The following is a 26,219-nucleotide window of genomic DNA, read 5'->3' as shown; positions in this document are numbered from 1 at the left end:
AAAAGAATCTTTGCTGCTGAAACCTGAGAGTACGTGAAAAGGGAGACGAGTGCTGGTATTTTGGCAAATTTGAAGCGCGCAGAGATCGGTGCCCGGCAATGCTTTGCTTTCCTCCATTCTGGATTTTGGGGTGGGAGGTGATAAGGCAATGGCGGGGAGGAGAGTGCTGTGTCTCCTTCAGATCCTCTGGATGCGATTAAGAGTTTCAAAGGTTTTAATGTGCACAGAAACTTCTCTTCCTCGTGAAGGACATTGCCTTTCCTTGCACACCATCCAGTGCTGCCTGCTGGGGACTCCAGCTGAATTTTGAGGGCTGGGTGATGGGGCTGTGCACTGTGATGCTGGGGTGTCCATGACTCTCTCAACAGCCTCATACCTTCGTGTTTCTCCCAGCTGCCACGTCTCTGGTCCATGAACGTTGTCACAAACCACGAGGCCAGTCTGTACAAGGGACCGGCCGTGGGGACAGCCACATCCCTGCTGCTTTCTGCAGAGCTGGGGGCTGAAACCCCGTTCTGCGTTTGAGCAGCATCGGGGGCTGAAGCCTGCGGGGATCCCGGCTCTGGGCACAGCGTTTCCCATCTGTGCTGCTGCCTTTGCCATCCTCTCATGCGCAGTTGTTTCCAGCTCTGTATTTGTATCACTGACATCCTCTGTGGTGGGACCGTGATCTGGTTGTGGCTGTGAAACACGTGGGGAATGCAAATAATGGCACATCCTAAGCTGGGATTGCTGCCGTGCTCGCTGGGATGCACTAGGGATGGAGCATCCATGGGCAATTAACTCAGAAAAGGTCTTTGCCCTTTCCCATGATCCCAACACGTTTTACCCTGCTTTCTTGAGAGCTGGAGGAGCCCAAGAGGACTCGGGGTTCATCCTGGAAAAGGGTCTTTGTGCTGTGAACGCTTCCAGCTTCCACACTGCGTTTAACAAGTGACCTCCTGGGACTTGCCCGGTCTGGTCTCTGACATCTGAAAATTATTTGGGGCCACTTCTCTGTTTCTCCGGGCTGTGTTTGCCTTCCTTGGCTAAAATCTGTGCCGCAACCGAGGGCAGCGATGCTGGGCACTTCTCTGGGCTCTGCATCAGGTGGCTGAGAGGCCGCGTTATCCTCAGCGAGGACCTCCTGTGATCACTTAACGAGTGGATGTGGTTTATGTGCCCTGATGGAAAAATCGCTTTATATAACCTCCTGTCTGAAAGGAAAGGAAATAAAAATTTCTGAGCTAGTAAACTTTACTGCCAGCAAGATGTTGGGCCTGCTACAGCCTATTCTCCTCTTCTTAAAATGTAAATTTTTCTGGATGCCCTAAAGAGCTAATTTGCACTTTACTGCACTGTAGTGCTTTGCTCCTTGGGGTCTGGGTCAGCCTCAAGGAGATTTAAGGGGCCCCCAGCTGGAGCTTTAGGTTGCCAATTTCATCAGTCTGAAACGTGCTATAATCTGTTGGAAAAGATCTTTCAGGTCCAGGTATCTCTTCCTTCCATGTCCTCCCATTTGCAGAAGGGTTTAAAAAAAATCCAAAACCAAACCAACCAACCAAACCCAGAACAAAACCACTGAAGAAACATGAGCCATATTTTTAGGGCTGCCCTAACCTGCGTGTAGCTTTTTGGTCCTAATATTAACCTGCATCCCACCATGAAAACTTCTGTTCTTAGGCTGGTGGGACTCCAGGGATATCATCTTTTGGCTCCATTGAAGCAGGACCGGGGTGGCTATTCTTGGCGATGGGAAGGCCTGCCAGTGGGTCACTGCTGATTTTTCTTGTGTTATGCTGGGAACAAACACGGTAAATCAGGAGAGGGCAGATTTCTGCTCACAAGAGGCCGTTTGCAAGTGGGAGTCATGCTGTTGGATAATGAGAGAGGAGCTGGGGCTGCCTTGGTCTCTGCACTGAGAAGATCAGGGTGGACCAGACAGCTCCTGCAATATCTCGCCTTGCCATGAGCTCAGAGCCTTGGCAAGTCACTTCATCTCTCTGTGATTAATGTTCCCTGTCTCGAATGGGAGTAATAACACGGGCTTCGTCTCTCAGGAGGGTGTTTTTCCCGGGGCAGGGATGGCTCTGGTAGCGCTGGGTCTAGACGGGCTCCAGGAGGATGCACCGTGATGTGACCAAGGTCTTTGGTGATGGATGTCACCGCTAATTAGAGCGGTGAGATTAGCTGCTGTGTTCTTCAGAAGCACAGGAGGGGAAGCCAAAATCGTGTTTCCCAAATGGAAAAGGACAATGCTAGGGTATGAGCAAGTTCTTTTGAAGCTTTGAACATGAATCACAGTGTCAAGTAAAAAATAATTAAACTTATTTTTTTTTTTAAATGTACTTCAAAGTGTCTTTTAAGCTTCCCATTAATTCGAAGTTCTTTCTCTCAGCGCTAAATAAATCTCTTGGTTCAAAAGCACAAGTGCTAATTGGTTTCTCTGAGTATGCCTGTCTGCTTGATCAATAGAGGAAGTAGTTTTTGTTAAATATTTGCACATATAGTCACATATTATATTGCTCAGAGAGACGGTAAATGTTTCTCAAAAGGAGACTTGTAGAATGGGGATTCCAATAATTTTCTCGTGGCCTTTATGCCAGAGCTAATAACGCTTCCTCCCTCTATCCTTTTGCAGAAAGTAAAGCAGTTTTCCCTTGCGCTTTCCCCAGCGCAGCACGCTGGGGTTGAAACCAGCTGTTCAGCTGCCAGCATAACACCCCGGCCTCGAACTACAAACTCAAGCTTCTGTGAGCAGAGTTTTACAGATCCTGCCTGAGCAGAGGGTGGCTGTGAGCTGTGCTGCATCGCGGGCCATTCAGGAGATACCTGGGACATTCTGTGGAATGAACTGGGTTTGGATGAGCAGCCATTGGAGAGGGATGGGGCTTTGGGAGTCTCCAAGTGAATGCACACAGCCTTAGTCACTCCTTCTCTGTCTCTCTCAATTAATTGCACTTCTACTGTTCCCATGTGCCTTCAGAGTGTCGTTTACTTCCAAATCTGCCGCATCGTTTCTGTGCCTCGCTGCTAACTATTGTTGTAACTCTAGACATGAGGAAGAAATTTTTGACAATGCGGCTGGTGAGAGCCGGTCCCAGGCTGCCCAGAGAGGTGGTGGATGAACCATCCCTGGAGACATCCCAGGCCAGGCTGGACGGGGCTCTGAGCAACCTGAGCTGGTGAAGATGTCCCTGCTCATGGCAGAGGTGGCACTGGATGAGCTTGGAAGGTCCCTTCCAACCCAAACTATTTTATCATTTATTTGTTCTAACGAAGCTGACTCCCTGTCTTCCCCCCTTACTGCCTTGCTTTGTATGTTTTCCCTCTGGCCTGTCTGAGCTCACTTTTAGAGCAAACGCTCCTTGCTGTGCCAGGAGCCTTCTTGTCCCACCACAAAAATTCCTCTGCAAGTGTCCCTGTCCCTTTGTGTCTCATCCTGAGCCTCCCAGGGAGGCAAGGCTCTGCCTTCAAGACCTGGAGCTCCGCAGTCTCAGTCTTAGAAGGCCAACTCCCAGTGTCCCTGTTTGAAGCCCCATCCTTGAAAACCATTTTTAATGTGAGTTATCCCGCTGACTGGAATTTCCCTGCATGGTTACAGTCAAATGGATGAAGGAGAGTGTTTAGAAAGGGACCAAAAAGGTGCAAGGTGCTGAGTTTCTACCAAGCCTTGCACCCAGTTCTCTCAGAAGCATCTGTGTGTTGGCCATGTGGATTTTAGGTTGGGCTGTTTTGGGACCAGTTTCCAATACTCATTCGTGATGGGGGACCAAAGCTCAGGCAATTTCAGTTCTATGCACTTAATGATGCAGATGGGCAGCTTTAGGATGTCTCATGTGCCCATGGTGCCAGGGAAAGGTTGAGGGATTTTTGAAGGGCAGCAGATGCCTCTCTACATATTTTAGCATCAAAGTAGCTGGGGAGAAGTGAGACTTTGCCGAGTTTGCATGGAAAGCCGATGTTGGGGTGAAAGAACCTGTCTGCTCCCACATCCCCAGATGGGGTGGGCTTGTTTCTCCCCACGTGTCCATTTAGTTAGTCTCCTGGGCCTGAAGCCCCAGGAGAGTGGTGGTGGGATTTCTTCAACGTCAGAAAAGCCTCTCATGAGAAAAGCATCCATCGAGGAGGAATTTGGGGTGTTTCTGGCACTGTGAGGTGCCTGCAGGTTACAAGCCAGTTCACTGTCACACCTTGAGGCACAATCCAGCCCTTCACTACAGCCCAAGGAGAGCCCAGGACCAACTGGTGTCTGTCCCCGCCCTGGTGTCTGTCCATCCTAATTACGAGTGTCATCGTTTCTGCTGTTCGTGCAGCCTGGAGTTCGGATGCAGACCGAATGTTTATGGAGGTAAACATGATTATCTCCAATCACAGGCCTTAATGATGGTTATTATAATGACAGCTATTGTGGGAAGGGCATGTAATTATGTTGATTCTTCCTTTTATTGTACATATAATAATAAGCCGTTTTATCTAAGAGTACAGGGGAGCCGAGGGAAGATGGGGCATTTATTTCATTAGGGATTTTTTTTTTCTGATTGCCTGTTAATCTAAATCCTGAAATCTTGTTCAATCTTTCTGGAGTCAAAAGTCCCCTTAGGTTCAATGGGGAGTGCGGACATGAAGGTCCTTATCCTACCTCATCCCATGAGCGCCCACACAGGGAACAGGACCCTGGCGTGGTAGTTGGTGTTGAGACTCTGGCCACTTTGCACAAAAATGCAGAGCATTCATCTAATTCCTTAATTTTCACAAAAAAAAAGTAATTGATGGGTTTGTGCTGGCTGTAGCCTAACTTGCCGAGAGAACCCCAGGGCTATCTCATAAAAAAGAAGTCACGGTGAGCGATAGATCACCGAGATGGCTGGAGCTTGCCTGACATTTTAAGACTTAATGGGTTAATAAAGTGTGTGGTTTAGGTGTCTGTCACTAAGTGGGGTTTGTCCATTCCCTGCACACACTCATACCTTGACAGCAATACCTTTGACCTGCCGTGCGCTGCCCCTGCCTTCTTTGTCTGCTCCGTCCATCTGCCTCGGCTCAGGTTGCACTCAATGTTTATCCCCCGTAATCCAATTTAAGTTGCCATAGAAAGCTATGGGGATTTACGGAAAGAAAGAAAAAAGACTCACTGGGTTTGCAGAGCAGAAAAGACAGACTTTTTTTTCCCCTGCTTTTTCTTTAGGATAACTGCCTCTTCTCTTTTATTTTTACCCTGCATTAAGGATCTGCCCTCCACCCTATTTTGAGCCTAGTGGGGTGGGATCCTGGTGGAACTGGTCCCCCCAAGCCTGTGAAACTGGGGACAAGCTGTATGGCAGGTTTGAACAGCTGGAAACCACCACCCACCAAGGGGATGTTGCACAAGAGAACTGTTCGAAAGGCTTGCCCCGTATTCAGATAAAATCGTGGTTTTCTTACTCTGCTGGAATTTCTTCTACTTTCCTCTTTTAAAAAAATGGACATATTCGCATCCATCCCTGCATTTATGCCCTTCAAATATTTATATGACCCCTGTTTCCTGGTAGTTTTTTGTCTTTCACGTTAACGTGTATTTTGGGCTAATTTTTAAACAATCGCTCTATTTCTGTCATCTTCTGTAGCGTCTAATGATGACTGGATGGTGAATTATACCCTAAAAAGGTGTGCTGGACCGAGTGAAGCATAACCTGCCAAAGACGTAGTGTTTAAACTTTCTGTTGGCAAAAGTAGTAAATTAGGATGTATATGTGTGATGGGAAGTGAGGATTTGCCTGTTGTTGGTACAAATTCTGCAATAACTTGTCTTTTGTGGACGTCATTTAGCATAATCGCTTTGTGAGAAACCTTTTGTGTCACTGAGCGAGAACATGTGTATTTTTACTTCAGTGCTTAACTTGCTCTTCATTAAGGACTGAAAAGCACTGTCCTTTGCCTGGGACTCCCTGAGAGAGACCACTACTCAGGGAGGTGAAGAAGAAACCTGCAGGGGGTGTGAATTTGGGCTGGGGTTTGGCAGCCACCAGAGAGCTGTGCCTGGCCCGTCCCCTTCCCATGAGTCTCCAGATGCAGCCTTGAAGGTCTGTGCTTGTGCCTTTGGAAGCTGCGCCCAGAAATGTTGATGGCAAAGCCTTGGGAGGCAAAGCTTGTTTCTCCAAAACACTTCTGCCCTCGCGCCCTGTTGTAGCCCCCTCTGTCTGAAATGTTTTCACCATCCTGCGTTTAATGCTGTAGCTGTTGGCTCTTGCTGCTTTTTGTGGATGTGCTGCTGACCAGAGCACAAGTGTGATGGGAGCAGCTGAGGGACCTGGGGGGTTCAGCTGGAGAACAGGAGCTGAGGGGAGACCTTCTGATCTCTGAACTGCCTGAAAGGAGCTTGGAGCCAGGGGGGGTCGGGCTCTGCTCCCCAGGAACAAGTGCCAGGAGCAGAGGAAACGGCCTCAAGTTGCGCCAGAGGAGGTTGAGGTTGGATCTTGGGAACAATTTCTTCCCCAAAGGGCTGTGGGGCATTGGAACAGGCTGCCCAGGGCAGTGGTGGAGTCACCATCCCTGGAAGGGTTTAAAAAGCAGAGATGAGCTTCATAGGGACATGGGTTAGTGCCTGAGTTAGGTTAATGGTTGGACTCTATGATCTTGAGAGTCTTTTCCAATTAAAATGATTCTATGATTCTACAACTCTGTTGTTTTCTCCTCATTTTAGATTTTGGCCGTTCCTCCGAGCTGGCGTTTGTTGTGGAGCCGAGCGATGACATAGCTGTGCAGGAGCAACCCTTGATCCTCTACTGCCAGGTGGAGGGCATCCAGCCCATCACCATCACATGGCGGAAGAACGGTGTGATGATCGTGGACAGTGAGAACGCCTTCATGTTGGCCAACGGGTCTCTCTATGTCTCCCGCTTCCAGAGGATCCGGGGGGATGGGTCCTCGGATGAAGGCGAGTACGACTGCATGGCGCAAAACCTCTACGGGCTGGTGGTGAGCCGGAAGGCGAAGATCCAGGCAGCGAGTAAGTACGGGCATTGTCCCGCCACACCTCATGGGACAATCCCACAGGGAGCCCTGGCTTTGCTGGGAAGCGGGAGAGCAGCATGGTGGGTGCTGGGTGTTCGGGGAAGGGAGGATTAAAGAAGGGAAAGAGAAAAAAGAACCTGGAGCTGGTGTGAGGATCTGGCTGGCATCTGATCTGTGTGGCTGCCCAGATGTGAAAGAAGAGCTAATCGGCCTTCTCAGGGGGAGAAAACTAAACGCCACCTTCTAGCAGTAAATTCCCTGTCTTGGAGGGGTAAATGACATTAAATAGCCCATGTTTGTGTGTCTCCTGCAGCAGGTTTGGAAGCCCCTTTGCTGTGCAGCATGGCTGGGCTCTGCTTGGCAGGCAGCATTTTCCATACCATAGGCAAAGACCTTGGGAAGGTCACGGATCCTTTCATTTGGTTATTTAAGGCAGGCAGTGCGGAGGCAGCAAGGTCTTATTTACTACCTGGCATGGCGGTGGCACTGGGGGCAAGGCCAACAACACCAGACAGATTGTCTGCTGGGGGAGCCTGGAGGAGAAGAGAGATGAAAATGTCAGTGAGGGAATTAAATTTAAAGGTGCGGGAGAAAGAATTACAGGGCAGGCTGTGACTCAGCCTGTTGCATCCACTTGGTCCCGTTGGGTCTCCAGCCACAGGGGCTGCTGGGCTCTGTTGTGCTGGCTCTGGTTGCTGGTTTGAGTTTGTCCAGGGACTGATGGCAGAGCTGACGTGTCGTGGTGGCTTCTGTCCCTGTTGTGTCGGTGGCCAGCATTGCTCACAGCATGTATGCAGGCTCTGGAGGTGCAGCTGCTAATCATTTTTGCATTCAACCAGAAGTTGCTGCTGGGTATAATTTATGTTTGGGTGGGAGGATGGGTGTCTGGTACAGCCCTGAGACCTGGCTGAATGCTGCTTTGTTAAATAAGGTTTACTGAAGGGTTCTCCAGCTTGTCTGGGAGCTGGCTACCAATCTTCTTTCTGTGCAAGCTGTTTGTCACCACTTCTGTTGCATTTGCAGATTGCACTGTGATTTTTATTTTCTTGGTGCAAAGCAGGAAAAGTTTATGTAAAGCCTGGGGCTGGAGTCCCCTGGCTCCACTCCCCAAACTGGGGGGCTGCTCCCCGCAGCGCCGGGGCCGGCTGGCAGCTCCCCAAGGGAACACTCCAGCCCTTGTGTGTGACAATTCCTGAGTGCATGAAGTGGCCATCTGCAAACCTAGCTTTTCAGTAGCATTAAGGAGTGACATTGTCCAGGAGCCAAGGGCTTTGGGTCTGTGCCAGATTAGCAGCTGGATCTCCAACTTGTCAGTCTTGCCGTGCTAAACCTTGGAGCGCTTTGGGTGAAGAGCTTTGGCATTTGTGAGCTGGGAGCTGGCTGATGCGCTAACACAATGTCAGACGTCTTGGACCTGTAAACAGGAGACATGAGAACTGGAGGAATTACCTTTGGGATAGCGGATTGTCAATAAACACTGTTATCTCAGCTCCCGCATCAATATGTATGTGATGTGCTGTGTGTCCCTCAATAGCATTTCCTTTTGTAGCTGTAGTTTCATGTGAATCGTAATGAAAAAAGGGATCGTGTTGAAAATGCGCTGGACTCTCTTCTGGCTTCAGGCTTGGTTTCTTGCCAGCCCTGAGAAAAGGTCTGGGTGAAGCCAGCACAAAACACGGGGCAGCTGGCCTCCACGCCACAGGTGCCTGCGGATAATGGGAATAAAACGGGATGTTGTGGGCAAAGGTAACCTGCTGCTCAGGGCGAGCTCCCTCGCTGTGCCTGAACCGCAGGAGCACACACTTGCGCTTAGAACTTGGCTTAAACTAAGATGAAATCTCCTAAGAATGAATCACAGTTGTACCCTCGAGCCCCCACGTCTCAGGGCGGTTACACAAAAGTAATAGTGATTTTCCTTGCCCCAAGTCCTGATAAGCAAGTCAAACGAAAGGAGGAGGGTAATTATCCCTGTTTTAGAGATGAGGGGACCATTGCATCGAAGAAATGGGTGCTGACTGTCTGGAAAAAAACAAAACCAAACCAAAAAAACTCACAAAAAAACCAAACCCAAGAGCTAAGCAGACCTTTGCGAAGCAGAGTAAATACTGCCGGTGGATAAAACCACATCCCAGCGCTGATCTTCTCTTCCCTCTGAGCCTGACATCTGAACACAAAAGCAAAGGAGAAATAAAAACCTTTCACAAACAAAAAATCTTGAAAGTTGATCAAGGCCGTGCTACCAAGGAATAAAAGGGATCTGACAGAGCAGAGCCCCTCGAGAGCTTGGCTGCGCTTTTCGCTGTCTTCAAAGGCAGGCTGTTAGTCTCGTATCACCGTTACAGACCCCGGCTTTGTGTTATTGCTTGGAATATAATCTTCTTGGCTCGGAGGAATGTACATATTTGCATTCAGGAAATGTGGGCTGGCTATCATATTTTTATGTTTCAAATTTACTTCAACACTTGGCATTGAGTGAAATTTAACTGGAAGAATATGCGGCTCTTGGACCTCGGTGTGTGCAGCCCCGATGGGGATGCTGTTTCCCCATGGAGGGGGCACTTTTAAAACCTTCCTCCTAAAAACTGACTCATTAAACTTCTTTAACTAACATGCAGGGGAATTTCTATACGTTGTTGTTACTAACTGAAGATGCTCAGCAGCAGGTTGGGCAGGTTTGTGGATTGGCAGATCAGGTGCTAAACACATTGATAATATTTTTGCAGTGTAACCTTCTTTTGAATGCCCTCAGCATTTCCACCCTCTGCCTAACCTGCCGGTTGGAATTTATTTGGCTGCTCTTTCTCTGTCTGTTCAAACCCTGGTGTGTTAGTTTAAAAGGTTGTGTGGAATGGAACATGTTTTTATAATCCGATTAGGTTATCGAATACAGATATTTTCTTTCTTCTAATGACAATTTCCTAATTTCACGTGACTCCGAGCTGTCTTAATTAAAATCAGTTTTGTAGGCAGAGTGTTCTCTGGGGGCACTGCTTGGCTGTGTCTTCGTGGGTCTCTTTGAGGAGATGTATTTATTTCCCTTGTGCATGCCAGAAGCTGATGCACACCTTTGTCTGAGGATGAAGATACCCTGTGCACAATAATAATGACCAGAGTCCTCTCCTTGGGCAGGTGAGCTCCTCAAAACACAGCTGCCTTTCTTCTCATCACCACCCTTTGCTTAACTTGGCCCGACTTGACTCTGATCGTGTTGTCTCATGGCATTTCCAGCCCTTTTTGCCAATACTGTAATTTGATGGAGCTGGCTCCACGTCGTCATAAATCACAGCCCGGCCAGTGGAGTAAGACCCATTGATTATATCACTCAATAACAAGCAGTTACCACTAATTGGAAATCACCATCAAACTGGGTATCGGATCAAGCTCTGCACGTATCCAGCCTGAGAACAGCAATTTTCCCTGTTTGATCTGGTGCTATTAAAAAAAAAAAAAAAAAAAAAATGAAATGGAGAAAGTAAGTCAATTGTGCAATGTAGAGCCAAAGAGGTTTCTTGAAACTTGGTGAAATGGACCTACTCAAATTTCCCCCTCAGACACACTGTGTGAATTTTGGGGTTGTCCTATGCAGGGACAGCAGTTGGACTCGATGATCCTTGTGGGTCCCTTCCAACTCACGATATTCTATGATTTTCTGAATATTTGAAATACTGTGGGACTTGGGAATAGCTCTGGAGAGACCTGAGCTTGTAAAGATATTTTCCTTGTTGAGTCTTGCTTTTGAGGGGACTGTTTTGTAGCCAAGCATAGCACCACACATCCCTGTGCCCTTTTATCCTCCATTACCCCCTTCTCCTCTGCATCCTGCCCCAACTCCCACACCTCCATCCCACTGTGCCTGCCCATCCTCAACGCTTTCCCAAATGCAGGAGGGCAGGATTGATGTTCCGGCCAAGGCAGATGTTACGTCCCTTCTCTGCATTGATCCCTGCAGACAGCAGCAGCAGCATCTCCTCTCGCCCAGCCTGGGGCTGGTGTCATCACCCTGCAAACATGAGGGTTTCAAGGTCACCTGCAAAATATATTTAAAAAAAGGGGTAAATATAAAGAGGTAAAAGAGAGATAAATATAAAAAAAAGGCGGGAGGTCTGGTGCATACGTGTGCTTGCAAGTTGGTTTCCCTGCCAAGCCGTGTGGCTAGGGAAGGAGGTTGGGAATTGTGGGTTTTTTAAAGCAGGAAAGATCTTCCCATCGTTTCAGCTCTTCTGCACAGAATATATTCAGGGTTTAACCTGCATCCCCCTTTTCCAGGCTCTGGGGTGGTGGGAAGAGCTGCTGAGCCCGAAGAATGGCAGCATTTATAAGAGTGTAGAGACAAGAAGGAAGTCTAAAAGGATTAGGGTGAGACAAAGGGGGCTGATTATTTTATGGGTCACAATACAAGGCATTAGAGTGAGATCACAAAGGGATGTAATTACAAAAGAAGGCCATACTGGGGGATCAAACCGGGATTAGAGTGGGAAATGTTTTTACACAGTTTTGTTCCACTCATTATGAAGTTAGCATTTTAAATTAAGGTTTAAATAAGGTGTCACCAAGGTATTTCCCATGCAATGCCGCTGTTTGGATGCAGATTGCGAGTCTAGGCTCAAAACATTGAGGTGGACCTTAAACACATGGGTTTGCTGTTGGTTTTTCATGTACTGTGTCCGTATTGCCATCAGAGTCCTGCCTATAGCCTGTGCTTACATCAAGAGAAGCTTTTTCTCCATGTGGAATTGGGATGCTTTGGTGATGACGTGTTTTATGGTATGAAACACGTGCTGGGGGGAAAGGTGTGTGTTTTTAAAGCAAGTGCCCTAGTCTCGGATTGCAGCTCTGGAGACATGGTCCTGCTACCTCCAGGAACTTTTGGCTAACGGTTGCTTGCATTTTATTGCAGTTTAACCCCTGATTTTGCATGCCAAGTTTTCTCCATCTGCAAACAAGTTTTTGTTTTGTTTTGTTTTTCCCGTTTGTGGCTCTGCTTGCATTTAATGCCCTTTCTTCCAAACACTCAGTAGAGGGCTCAGTCCTGATGCCAGCAATGTTTCTTTACTGTCTGTGCTTTAAATGCTTACAGGTCTTGGTGAGCCCTCAGCAAGATCTGGGCTTGTAGCATTGCGTCTCAATGGGGGAAAAAACTGAAGGAAAAAAAAAAAGGGGGGAAGAAAAATGAATTAAGTCAGGCAAAAGGACTGTGAGAGGTTTCCAGGGGATGGATATGATGAGTGAGTGGGTTATTTCCCTCCATCAGCTCTTTTGGCTGCCTCTAGGACACGCTGCTTCACGTGATGCTGCTTCTCGCATCTGTGCTGTCACAGTATTTGGCCCTGTGTGTGCTGCAAAACAAATATACAAATATAGGAGTCACTGGGGGGAGATCAGAAAGATTTGACTGGGAATTTTAGTAGATTTGTGGGATTAAAAGAGTTTGTCACTTACCACCCACTGCATTTTAGCATCTGCATCTAACAGCCAGGATTCATCCTGAGACTTGAGCACATTATAAGACCATATTTCTTTTGGCTGCTCATTTCTTAGCAGTATGATAGTTATTTAAATATCATCTTGCACTTCTCCGTGAGGCTTCTAACGTGGATGCGCCAACCTTCGCTCCGGCAATGTTATCTCTCATATAGGGGGTTTGCACTGCAGGCAGTAATGTCACTTAGTCATTTATAGAAAGCTCAGGGGAAATATATCAGAAGAATTTCATTAATGGTAGCACTGTTGAGTTATTTGTCTCAATTAACTCTTGGAGCACAGCTGAGGAAGTTCTGATATCTCTGCAGCACGAGGCTGCTCCTGAGTTCCCTGCCTGTGGTTTTAATGGAGTGATGCTCTCTTGGTACTGGTGCAGACACCTGATGCCCAACATCCCAGCTCTCTGCTTGTTCCTCGGGCTGCTGCTTTGGAAAGATTCAGGCCAGACATGAGGAAGAAATTGTTTGCACTGAGGGTGGTGAGACCCTGTCCCAGGGTGCCCAGAGAGGTGGTGGATGAACCATCCCTGGAGACACCCCAGGCCAGGCTGGACGGGGCTCTGAGCAACCTGAGCTGGTGAAGATGTCCCTGCTCATGGCAGGAGTGGCACTGGGGGAGCTGGAAAGATCCCTCCAACCCAAACTATTCTATGATCTCTTTGGTGCTGTCACCTAGAGCAGCTCTTTATCTACTTAGGCTTGCCTTAGCTTAAGGATTTGTCATGCCACTAGTTATAGGGTTGTTTTTCCAGTGGGCTGTTGGTGGTGTGATGGTTATATTTGTCTTTTCACTCCCATTCTGCCCTACAAGGGTTCCAGCTGACCACGGTGCAACGAGTTACATCCATACACCAGCTGTGACTCACTTTACTCTCTCTGAACCCAATATGGGTTTACTGTCAGCGCCATTGTTTATACACCCCTGTGAGCATCTGGTGGGGAAGAAATTGCTATTTTGTGGTTTTGGGGGCCCAAATTACCTAGGGATTGGTGTTTCATCTGCGCTGTCGCTTCCCTGCAAACCTACCCAGAGGTGATGGGCGCAGGGCCAGGGAAAGGCTGGTGCCCAGGTGAGATGGGGCTGATTTTCTGCTGCTGTTCATTGGCAAGGCTGTGAGTAGGAATCGATTTGCGGGGGCATTTGGCCAGAGCAATCAATTATCTTGATCTGGTGGGCAACCAGCAAGTTAAAGGAATGCATCGCCGCATTTGCCTGGAAGCTCTGGTCATGGTTGTAACCCAAAGTTACTGAATACAGTGAAATATGTAAATAAATAAATGAAAGGGCACAGAAGCTGTAGAGGAAGATAGCTGACTTTATCATGGCTGTGTTTTTTGTGCTGATCGCTGCCTGCAGCAGCCTGCCCGCTGTGAGATTGGGATTTGGGGACCCTGCTTGCAATATTGGGGGACTTTGGGTGCAGTAGAGATGTAATCAAGGGCAAACCCCACAAATCCCCTCCTAGGGGTGAGTCTCTGCATGGGGCCAAAGCAGCTTTCCCAGGGCTGGTGGGATGAGACCCAAGAGAGGTGTTGGCTGGAGCTCCCCAACACTGAGGGATGCTGGATGCTCCATCCACCACCCTCTGCTTTCGGCTGTACCCACCGTCCCAGTCCTGTTGCTGGGAAGGGATTCTGCTCCCCACTCCTCCTGGGCACAGCATATGGTTTTCAGAGAGGTTCTTGCTTTAAACCCAATTTTACAGTTGGGTTGACTGAGGCAAAAGGAGGTCAAATGATTCGCCTGAGGTCACTCAGTAAGTGGCTCAGATTAAATCTCAACCCACGATGCTGCCCGTTCCCATCGCTGGCTGTGCCGGCCGGACCAGATGGCCTTCTGAATGCAGCGTCAAGATCCACGGCTTTTTCTCTCCCTCATTGTTCTCCATTGTGGGCTTCTGAATGCAGGACCTTGAAAGTGAGAGTCATTTGGATTTGCCGAGTCCAAGTTATTCTGTTTAATGACATGGATTTGCAGGAGAGGGTTTAAACACGCTGCTTTGCTGCAGAGGTTTGAATTTTGCAGAGTTTTTTTGCAGAGGTCCTTGCTTTGGTTTTCTGATGTTAAAGCTCTCTCTTCCCCCATCAATTAAAATGGGTCCCTTGGCTGCCTCGCTGCTGTCTCAGCAGCTAAGTGGGGCTGCCCTGGCTTTGTCCCTAGGCAGGTTTGTCCATAGGGCTCTCAGGCCCCAATCCCTGCAATAATTCCCCAGGTGATTTTGCTGCAGCTTCTGCACTGCTCTGGTCTGTCAGGGCTGTTTGTGCCTCCTCCCTTGTCTGGGTCCTGGGGTGGCACAAGGGGGTAGGTGCAGGTGGACGGATGATGTTGTGTTTGGCTCTCATGTTAGCTCTGGAAATACAGATGAACATAGAATCATAGAATCATTTTAATTGGAAAAGACCCTCAAGATCATAGAGTCCAACCGTTAACCTAACTCAGGCACTAACCCATGTCCCTGTGAAGCTCATCTCTGTGCTTTTTAAACCATTTCAGGGATGGTGACTCCACCACTGCCCTGGGCAGCCTGTTCCAATGCCCGACAGCCCTTTCCGGGAAGAAATTGTTCCCAAGATCCAACCTCAACCTCCTCTGGTGCAACTTGAGGCCATTTCCTCTGGTCCTGGCGCTTGTTCCTGGGGAGCAGAGCCCGACCCCCCCTGGCTCCAAGCTCCTTTCAGGCAGTTCAGAGATCAGAAGGTCTCCCCTCAGCTCCTGTTCTCCAGGCTGAACCCCCCAGGTTCCTCAGCTTCTCCCATCACACTTGTGCTCCAGCCCCTTCCCCAGCTCCGTTCCCTTCTCTGAACTCGCTCCAGCACCTGATCTGTTCTGGTGTCCCATACATCGCTCCCATTTGCAGTAGGGTCCACGGTTGTGTTTAAAGCACCACATTGGGTACCACGAGACAAGCTCCATCCCTGTTCTCCAAACCAAGGAGCTGCCTGGAAAAGCACAGCTCTGTAACCTCCTTCGGAGAGCAGCTTGGCAAATTCTCAGGATTTGCAGAGCAGAGACCATCTGCCTGGAGAGCAGTGATGCTCTGGTAGCTGTTCCATCCACACCTGCCCACCAGCCCAGGGCTGGCTGTGATCCTTGGGGCGGTGGGGACACCCCTCTGCCTCCAGTCTCTGCACTCGGGACCAGCGCCGCTCACATGCCTCAGTAAGTTGGTACCTCTCGAGCATGCCTTGATTAATGGTGTTTTTTTGTCAGTCCTAAGAGGCCCCCATTATGTCCCTTTGATGCTGCATTTCGCACTTACCACTGTCACTGAGCTCAATGACTCATTTTCACAGGTCACGGGAGAGGGACAATGGATTGGGTCACATTTAGAAGAAACAAATGAAATTTTGCTGCAACTGAGAGGGCTAATTAAGAGTGAGGATCAATTTGGGTGTACAAAAGAGATAGTTTTAGGCTGCTGGTGTGTAAATGAGTGGCGGTGTTGCGGTGGCAGAAAAGCCTTTTCTGCGGTGTGTGCGCACTTCAGCTGCAGCATTGTACTCTGCTGCAGGCGATCGATCCTCCTGTGCTTATTCATCGAGGGAAAACAGAGTGTTTTCCTGCCTGCTGTGCCCAGGAGGGGCAGGGACAGCAAAGCTGCTGGATCAAGTTGTGGTTGATCCCTGTGAGATGTTTTTTGGAGCTTGTGTTTCTTGAGTCACTCGTCCTGGTGCCATGCGGCACCACAAATTGGCTGGTGCTTTTGAGCACAGCACGTTGTGTTCCCTGCCCATCTCTCAAGGCAGGACAATGCTCATCCTCGTCTCAGGCCACAATGCACCCTACCAGGGATTGCTCTGCTTTGCTGACACTGCAGAGGGACACTGATTTGGAGAAGGTGTCAAAGAGGCAAAGAGGACAGTGAATTCTCATCAAGGAGGGTGTCCTGGCTGCAGCAGGAGGGACAAGGAAAAGCCAAGAGTGTGTAATCTGGGTTCATGGCTTCACTGAGAACTGAAGAAACGTGATTCAGGTTTGCCCAAGTCTTCACATACAACAAGAAATCAGAGCTAATGTGTATTTGGGACAAGCTGGTTGCAAATGTCCAGGTCCTCAAGCTGCACCAGTTAAAATCAGCTTGCAAATCGTTTTGGTAGTAGAAAATACATCATGTCTATTTTTGGTTTGATTTGCCAGGGGCAGAAAGGCAGGAACTGGAGCGTCTTTTTGCCAAGAGGGTTCTTGGGGGCCTGTGGGCTTCCCATGAAGCGAAGACTTAATGGATTTGAGCCCAAACAGATTTCTGGAACCGAGCTCACCTCCACAATGATCAGGTGGAAGTGGCAGTCCTCTCTTTCCCTTCTTTCCCCAGTTTTTTTTCCCTGCAGCTCAGCATTTTCCTCAGACAACAGTGGGATATTCAGCCTCAGTCCAGGGCTTTGCTCTCATCCCAAGCTCTCTGCAGTGACATTGCCCTGAATGGCCAAGCAATGTGGCTGTGGACCATTGTTCCGCAGCAAGGCATCTCCTGCGGAGGTGGGGGTACTCGCTGAGGCACTTGTTTTGCTCGGAGCAGCGTCCATGTCCAGCTCACCATGGTTTCCCACAGAAATGTGTAAAGAAGTGGGAGGGAAAGTCCCGACACATCTTTCATTAGTAATCCTGATGCCTAGGGAGAAAGGAGAGGTAGGGCCCCAAGGGGGTCAGCTGCAACTCCCAAAGGAAAAGCAGCGGGGAGAGCAGAAAAAGTCCTTGCATGCTGGACTGGCCATCTGAAGGATGTCAACAAAAATAATAATTTTTTTTGTTCTAATGGTAGCCAAAGAGACAACAGCTTCCTTGTCCCTTGGGAGAGCTGTGGGTGCTCCAGACCTTCGCCATGGCTCGGCCTTCAGTTCCAGCGCCTCTAACTGACAGGGACACTTAATCCTTAATATAGAGCCTGGGGTTAGTCTTAAGGATCCAGACTTGACTGTTTTGGCTGAAGCAGCGTGGTTGATGCCTTGGGAAACCTGGCTCTGCCACCACCATCCTGTGCAACCTTGGTCAACTCTCCCGATGTCTTTGTGTCTCCAGGAATGGGGACTGGAGGCACCACTGCTCCCCAGCGTCTCCCAGCCCCTTTGGGTTGGGTGGCCCATTTCTTGAGCTGGTGTGGGGGGGCCTGACCCTGCTTGAAGCTGTCAGAGCTTGTTATATTGGCACAGGCAGCTCGTTCCACTGCTGCGGGTCTGGGGAGGCCAGTTCCCCCCAGGCACGCTGCTCAGCACTGATCACTCTGTGGTTAATCAGGGTTGAGGAGTTGGGGCTTGGTGTGGACCTTTTATCACTGCCGGCTCTCGATTTTTGTGAGGCTGGTGGTTCTGGCTTTGCTGAGACCTTTGAGGTTGTACCCAACCACATGGGAACCAGCCAGAGGGTTCAGAAGTTCTTTTAGGGGAAGGCTGAGGTCCCTGCGTTGAATATTTGTATGGAAAACTCTCTTAGACAAGTTTCAAAAGCCAGTGTAGGTGCACAGGAGGTGTTTGTGTCCCTGTGCTGGGGAACATGGACAAGCCATTCTGTTTTAAAGCCTGGCTTGCGTGATTCTGCAATTCACGAAACAGGTTTTGTTCTTGTACAGCTCCCTACTCAAGGGGACTCTGCTTAATTTTTCTTTTGCTAACAAGGTTTCCCCAAGAAAGAGAGATTACCTGATCTTCCAAAAGCATTTCCAGCGTGTGGAGAAGTCTGGATGACTCACAACTTTTAATTAGCTCTCCTGACCGTGGCAAGGATCCCTCCCTCCCTCCCTCCCTTACAGAGAGGTGGTGATTAGAATTACAATGAAGATAATCCAAACTGTATATGTAGGGTTTTCTGTAAGCAGAGAACAAAGCAGGACATCCATCTGGTGAGTGTGAGCCCATAATACCTTTCTGCTCATTTTTCCAGTGCAACAGGAGCTGCTTGGGACGGAAGCAGGCTCATTATTTTGGAAAGGCTTGCTGACACGCAGAGCAGGGCTGGTTTGTAATCTCCGAGGCCCTGAAACTGCTGCTCAGGAAGGAGCATTGCTTTTATTTTTAAGTCTACCTTTGTATTTCTCCTTGTTAAAAATCTGCAGCGATGAGGGATACCAACCTCTTCTGAGCCTGCCGTTAATTAGTGCATGAATGAGAGATGCCCTTAGTTTTAGCAAGGCTAATCAAAGCTGTAAGGGAGTTTTAAAAGGCTGAGCTAAGCCTGTCCTGTGACAAACATCCCAGCAGCAGCGAGGAAACGCATTAGCTGGAGACAGCCTCCTTTTTGAGTGGTGCTATTTCCCCTCACTTAAAATTTCTTTTTCTGTATAGGACAGAGCTCCTGCCTCAAAACTTTGGCATCCCCTGATGTCCCGTCTTTGCAACGGAAGGCTGACCCCGTGCCGTGGGCTCTGCTTTCCCATGCCATGCCCCGCAACAGGCAGGAAAGAGGTGGAATTTAGAGCGGAGAAATGTGATGTTGGCCCTACAGCCGTGCTGCTCCCGTGCGTTACGGTCAGCTGGATTTTGCCAGGCTGCTCCGGCACGGGCGGGTGCATTGTGGCGGGGGCTGCCTCGGTGAGAAAGGAACAACAAAAAGCCGTTGTGGAGGAGCAGCCGGCACTCCGTGCTGCCGCTGGCTGCCGTGCTGGCAGCAAAACGCGTGCTTCGACTCCTGCCATGGCAACAAGTTCATCCTCCGGCCAGCACAAGGTTTGGCTGTGAGGCGGCCGGGAGCCGGTCCAGCCTGCAGCATCCCCAGAAGGGCACAGGGAGGCAGGAGGGATGGAGGGAGTTTTTGTGCCTGCAAAGATGCTCTTCCCGCTGCAAAATTCAGGCTGACAGTTTCCTACCCCAGAAGGAGCGTGCAGGGTCACTGATAACTCTTGCCCTCCAATGCAAAGAGCTCAGGAAGGATGATGGAGAGCCCAGACACCAGGAAATGTTGGTCAAACACGAAGAATCCGTTCTCATATTAGCACTTCAAGTGCTAAAAAAAAAAATATCCCCCCTGTGTATCAGAGCTTGGTGCAGCGTTTGCTTTAAAGGAAATGTCTTTTCAAACCGGGATCCCAGTTGCCGAACTTGCCACCAGCAGCCCTGCACAAGCCAGGCGCATTGGTTGGGTGCAGCTGGTAAAGCTCGAAGGGAAAATACGATCAGCTGTTGAATGGCAGGGATTTGAGATGTCACATCAAGGCTTCGCGTTTCAGTTTTTTTCAGTGCATGCTGTGAAATACATAGGTGGAATATTTCTAGAGACCTGCTTGGCTTCCTGTAGGAGAAGGGAGGGGAGAAAGTAGAAAATAAATAATGTACTATATTGACAGCTTCCAGCATTCAAAACCTGAGTCGAGTTGTCTTTCCCAAAAATCACAACATTTGTTCTGAATTCTTGCTATTAAAAAAATAGTGAATTATCAGTTCCTTTAGCTTGTCTGTTGACTTTTAGCTGTTAGGATACACCAAGGTTATGTTTCTAGCATAACGAGAGCTAAGGTTGACAGAACTGTGAAACGCTAAAAGTTGGGGCTTCGCAGCATTGCCAGACATCACAAGGTCCTTGATGACATGATGAGAGCTGGGAAAGCTGAATAAATTGATGAGCTTCTTGCATTTTGGTCCCTTGTCATGTAAATAGGCTCCAATCTGCATGTCAGATCCCTCGGGTAAGGGAGTGTAATAACATTAAAAATAAGGCATAAAAAAAAACGAAACCCCAACATGTGTGTTTTAGCAATCTTTAAACAGGCAAAAAATTATGCTTGGAGGGGTTAGGATGGAACGAAAGGGCTCCTCATTACTGCTCTGCTTCTAATGCAGAAAGGTAACTGCCGTGGCTTTAAAGAAAGTACTTTAATGCTACATAAATATAATTGCTTCGATGAAATGTCTTTAGCCTCCTGAGGGAAGTTGTAGGCTGGTAAGCCTTTAGATATGAATGGTCGACTCTGTAATTGCTATTGTTTCGGAGACACATTAGGAAGGGCTAATGCTGATCACTTCTGGCATGTTGTGGAAGCGGTGTAATGACGGTCCCAGGCAGCGTGTGGGGGAACGGGGATTAATCTGCATTTTGCAGGATGAAAAACTGACAAACGCTTCAGGACTGGAAGTTTTTTTCCTAATTAGATTGTGTGCTTGTGAATTTTATATGATTTCTTTCTTTTTTCCTTTTTTTTCCCCTTTTTCTGCTGGTATGCAGAGTGAAGGTATCTAATTCTTTGCAATTTAAGTTTTGGATAATGAGCTTCAAGGGAACATCTCAGAGGAGTGGAGAATTGATGGGTTAGTACATCAGCTCTGGTTAATGCGGTCTTCTGACAGGGTCCAAACCAGCTGGTTCAGAGAAAAGGGCAAGATGTGGGTGTTGAGAATAGCTGTTTTATTTTTTTATGCTGATTAGTAAAACATCCGGTGTTCTAATGTGCTTCCATCTCTGGACTGGGAGCAGCTATGTTTTAAAGTCAGAATCTGGGCTTACAGATCATTCCTAAAAGATACGTTGGGTTCCATTCCTAAAAGATACCTTGGGTTGTCTCCTGGTTTTGGATACCATAGGATCATGTTGTGCAGCTTCTCTTCACAATGTAGGAGCCATAAAAGCTCGCAGACTGCCCTGGCACGGTAAGCAGCTAGACAGGAGCTGGAATACCTTACCTCACCCCAGCAATTCTGGTTTTGGGGGCATTTTTCATGGGAGCTGGTGAAACCTGCATCCTGAGAGGCAGCAGCACAGCCAGAAGGTCCAGCACATCCTTTGGGATACTTGATGCAATTCTCATGCTGTGGGTTGGACACAGGGTTTTTCCCCATTTTCTGCTTGGCAGTGTTTTTTAAGCTCTTCTCAGTGCTATGGGACTGCAGTTGTGTTCCCTGCCGGGGTGGGGGCCGGTTTGCAAAAACAGGGAGGTTTCCAGCCCCAGCTGGAAGAATTAAGACCAGCACTAGAATATGGCAAGCAACTGAGATCTCCCATCGCACTGGTCCTCACTCATTACAGATTAAATCCTTCACGTGACTGGATGGTCTGTAGGGGTTAGTCCATCTCCCTTGGCTTATTGGAAGTGGCATTAGTTGCCAGCTTTGCCATCATTTGCTTTGCTTTTCTATTAAAGTGCCTTATTTCCATGGCTTTCCTCCCAGAGGTAACATTAAACCTGCTGATCCCCTGGGTGGGACCTTGGCCAAGTAAAAAACGTGGGATTGACCATTCTAGCTCTTCCGTCTGTGTGCTGACCTGGATGTGTCTGTGCCATGGGCTGCTGGACCATTCTTCCTTCCATCGGCACCTCATATACCTTGTCATCAGTGCTCAGAGCTGCAGATCTGTTTTCCAGCTTTTTTATCAGTGCCTACTCTTTAGGAGTGGTATCAGATTGTGGTTATTTTGTTCCCTGATCCTGCAAGAATATCTTACCAGGTAGTAGCTAAAAAGGAGATTAATTCCTGCGCTTGGGTTGTGTGGGTGTCTCCTCTAAAGTGCTGCTCTCCTCTCACCATCTCATGTGCAGCTCCTGCTTGTCTTCTCAGGAGAAAATCAGTCCCAAAATATTTTGGGCCTGCTACCCAAAAGGCCTGAAAACAGTTCTTTTGGGGAGAAACAAAAAAGGATGGGATTAGGTCCTTTTATCATTGCCCTGTCCTTGTGCAGGGACAGATGCGAACATAATCCTCATCGGCACCACACCATTAGCATCCTATTACGAAGCAAAGAGTAATAACTTACTGATGCTTTCCCTTGAATGTTTAGCCTCAAGTGGTAAATCTTGGTCTTACATAGTATTTATTTTCATTCTGGAGATTTTTACTGCCTTCAGAAACTTCACGTAGAAGAGCAGGATTTTATGGCTCTAAACCTTTTGGTTTTAAAGTCTAGTGTTGTTAGTGTTGTTTTCCCCCCTGCCCCGGGCCTTTCTTTAAGGAAAATAAGATGAATCTTGTAATCCTTGACATACAATAGATTGTCCCAGATTAAGGACAAACTATTTTTCACAGTGAACACAATCCTGGCCTGCTATAATTTACTCTCCATCCTGGAATACTTTTAATTAGGATGAACCCTTATGTGAAAACTCCACATATGGCCAGTTCCAGCTTTCATAATAAGTTACCCCAAAACCCCAAGAGGAACAAGGGGTAGCGAGTCAATGAAAATCCCGACATAAATTGACTTTTTGTGTCCTGGCAGCCCTTGGCTGGGAGCCAATGACAATAAGAGCCCAGCGTGCCAGAATTCACAGGCAAATCACATTTTTCCACTCCAGCATCCTTAGGAGACAGCCATCCTTCCTCCCTGCCACTCATTCCCTTGTGTCCAAGGAGGACGGCAGGGGGGAGAACGTCTCAGTGTTGTGACGGGATGCAATGAAAACATGAGTGACAGAATGACATTTTGACAGCTTGACTTCAGGTTCCTCCCGCAAATGTAAATACGTTCATTTGAATCCAATTTGCACAACCATGAGTTGGGTTTTTTTTTTCTAATGGGAAAGAAATGGAGGATTGCTTAAAGGTGACTTTTGGGGGTTTTGTTTTTTTAATCCGGGATATTTGGACTTTTTAATAGGTTCAGCTGCAAATTTCCATGACACTGTGGAGGTTGAAATAGTCCCCATCCCACTTTGCTCCAGTCATGTGTTTTTCCATCAAATTGCTTTGTTTTCTCCCAGTTTAATGCTAATCCCCATCTGAGTTGAGAGACCGCCAGCGATATAGTTCATTAAATGTACCTACTGAGCAGCTGATAGAATTGAACCGCAATCTCATCCTCCTCAAATCAAGGACTCTTAGACAGCCAATAGTCCATTTTATCTTTTTCCTAAGGGCTCTAATCTGTTGCTCTTTCTCACTTGGAGACTTGCTGTATTTTCACTGGAGCAAAGTCGCTGAGTGTCTTGTCAGGTGGGAACAAGAATGGCTGAACCCCACCTTGAAGTGTGATTTATTGTAGACAATCTTGGCGCCTGGGGGGTTTCTTGTTCCTCGTTAGCATGCAGTGATTCATCCATGAGATCTGGGTGAGCAGAAGTAGAAGATGCAAACTCTGGTTCACGTTCCTGTCGCAGGAGAAATACAGCCGTGGCTCAGAAGGTGATGTGAGATGTCCACCTGCATCACAGTATGGGGATCTACCTTGGACATGGAGCTCTCGTCCTTCTGGGGTCTGACTGCAGCCCAGCTCTGGTGCCTTCTTTCCAGGATCCCTTTCCTCCTGCTTTTCTCCAAGAGCTGTTTTTGTCTCCTCCTGTCTTCCTTGGAGAAGCTGGGTAGCTTTGGGTGGCTGCGGTGTTTTGGGGAAAGCAATTTGACCAAAGAGACTGTGGGGATGAGATGAACCATGGCCAAATGTGACAAAATCGCAGGAAGCTGAAGCTCACCTGAGGCTGGACCCTTGTCCTGATGTCTGGCACAGCAGAACTGACCTCCATGAATGTTGGGTCAAGTGGGCAAACAGGCTGGGCTCAGCACCAGTTCCCAAAGGGACTAATTAATAAGGAGAGTTTAAACAATATTTGGAAAAATTTCTTCACTGAAAGGGTTGTCGGGCATTGGAACAGGCTGCCCAGGGAAGTGGTGGAGTCTCCATCCCTGGAGGTGTTTAAAAGACACATAGACTTGGCACTTAGGAACATGGTTTAGTGGTGGACTTGGCAGTGTTCGGTTAACGGCTGGAGCTGATCTTAAAGGTCTTCTCCAACCAAAATGATTCTGTGATTTCCCTGAGTGCTGCAAAATGTTAGGAAAGCACAAGGGATATGAACAGAGCTTATAGGAGGCTGGCTTTTTTGTGCAGTCGTGTCCTCAGACCAAGCTGCTTCCCTCCCGTTGCCTCCTCCCTGAGAATCTGTGTCCCTCCTACAAGAAGCAGGACCAGGGGAACTCATGGCTGTGTTAAATCCAACTTGTCCTTGTGGGGTTGAAAAGAGACTGGAGCTTTCCACTAGTTGTATATACATCATTTATTGTTTGGGTCCTGTAGGTTGTGTCAGAGTCACCTTGCTCGTCCTCAGGTAGGTAACTTAAACCCTGGGTATTTAAAAAATCACTCCATTCCCAGGTCTGTAAATGGAGTATATGAGTTATCTTGGCTCAGAGCTAGAAAAATCTTTAAGATACAGAGGTCTACAGACCTTGTAGGTGTTTGTCTTGGGCATCTGCTGCCTTGAGACGTGGAGGTTCCAGATGAGCTTCTAGCAAAGCCTGAATTCGCGCCTGGAGTTTTGTCCCTCATCTCCCGCAGCGATGTGCAGACGTCCCCCAGCAGCACGCCTGGCTGCAGGGGATGGAGGATGTCACCCAGGATTTCTAAGCAGAAGCAGCAGATTGGTAACTCCTTACACGGAGACCTGTGAACACCCGTGATGGATGATAATTAAGCATCTGCTTCCTCCTCAGTTTTAAGTGGAAGGGTGGCAAGGTGAAGTGGCAGTCAGACCTCATCTTAATGAGAAGGGTGAGGAGTTTAATGGAGTTTTGCTTAGTGAGGGTGTTTCAGCCTACACTATGTTTGTTTGGGAGACATCTCTACCTTTTGCGTCTACAGGGCTTTTTAGGGGTGGTGTGGCTACCTGGAATTTAATGCTGATGTCCTCTGAAGTCTTTCCTATGGAGAGAGGTTTTAGAAGAAATCCAGGAGACTTTCTAGTATGCCTGCTGTGACTTGGTAAAGGATTTGGGTAATGATATAGTGAATTTTGCAGACAACTTTTCCCTGGCTAGCATGGTACAGTGTTGCGTACATCCTTGAAATATGTGCTGTGCTAAGCGATGGTCACTTTGAAGCTCTTTCCTATAACAGTTTAGACATTTAGCCAACCTATTTAGCAGATTTCAACAAAAAAAATGGGATTGTTTTTACATTCCAGACTCTCACCTTGTACTTACCACTTCTGAGGTTTGTTTGACACGATGCTGACATATTTACAGTGTAACCTTACTGTATATAGATGGAATAATCAGCCAGTCACTCAGGACTGCATCAACTAGGCAGAAGTAAAGCTCTTTTTACTAGTTCACATGCAGCACCATGCTGTGTGCATAACCTCATTTCTCAAGCCTGTTTCCTAGGTACTGAACATGGACCCGAGCAACACCTACCCCTTAATGGGACAGACCTCCAGGTGGCCTGTATCAGCACAGCTCCAGCTAAGAGCAGCCCTTGATCTACAAAGGACTGCGCCAAGATTAGTGAGGGAGTTCTTAGGGGGCCAGCGGAGCAGGTGAATGCTATCACTGTCATTTTTTCAGAGGGGACACGAAGGAGTAGGAGGGGTAGGATGATGGTGAAACAGTCCAGAGCTCCGTTGCAGAGCTGATGTGGAGTGTGAAAGCCTTCGGTCTCTTGCTGAGGCTGCGTGCCCTGCCCGGAGAAGAATTCAGACCCGCGCTGCTGGAGTCATTTCTGCGCCTTCAAAGCCAACATCAAAAGGTCCCATTCTAATTCAGTGCTTTTTAACACACAAATGGCAGTAAGATCATTAATTAGTGCACTTAACCAGCTCCAGCGATTAGGCTCTCTGTGTTTGTGAGTGTCAAGAGCTGGTGAAGTCTTTCTGGCTCTGTCAGTGAAGAGCAGGGATTTTGCCTGGGGGTGAGGGTGAGTGGTGCCGCTGCTCTCCAAAGAGCCACATCTGTGCCAATCTATAAGCTCCATTTGGCCCCGAATATTTCCATGTTATGCCTGCTAGCCCGCGAGTGCTCTCTGCTCCTGCCAGGTGGGCAGGAACGTGCCTTTTGGAAGGGGGAAGCAACGTTGGGAGTATTTTGTGCCGTGGGAGCGTGGAGCAGCTTGTCTCATTGACACAAATGTCTCTGAGGTCT

The 26,219-nt window shown here is 48.2% G+C and overlaps 1 protein-coding gene across 1 annotated transcript in view; it reads left to right on the top strand.

The window, feature by feature from the left end:
* Positions 1–26,219, top strand: part of IGDCC3 (immunoglobulin superfamily DCC subclass member 3) — a gene marked incomplete at its 3' end in the record, with an annotated part of 103,100 nt that overhangs the window by 4,300 nt on the left and 72,581 nt on the right. The window contains exon 2 of the mRNA XM_080351267.1: positions 6,662–6,967. Within this exon, the coding sequence (XP_080207393.1) occupies positions 6,662–6,967 (306 nt within the window). The remainder of the gene's footprint in view (positions 1–6,661; positions 6,968–26,219) is intronic.

Source organism: Nesoenas mayeri, assembly GCF_963082525.1.
Source record: "Nesoenas mayeri genome assembly, chromosome: 11".
Classification (NCBI taxonomy): Eukaryota; Metazoa; Chordata; class Aves; order Columbiformes; family Columbidae; genus Nesoenas; species Nesoenas mayeri.
The sequence above is the reverse complement of the archived record's forward strand: the minus strand, read 5'-3'. Positions and strand labels throughout refer to the sequence as shown.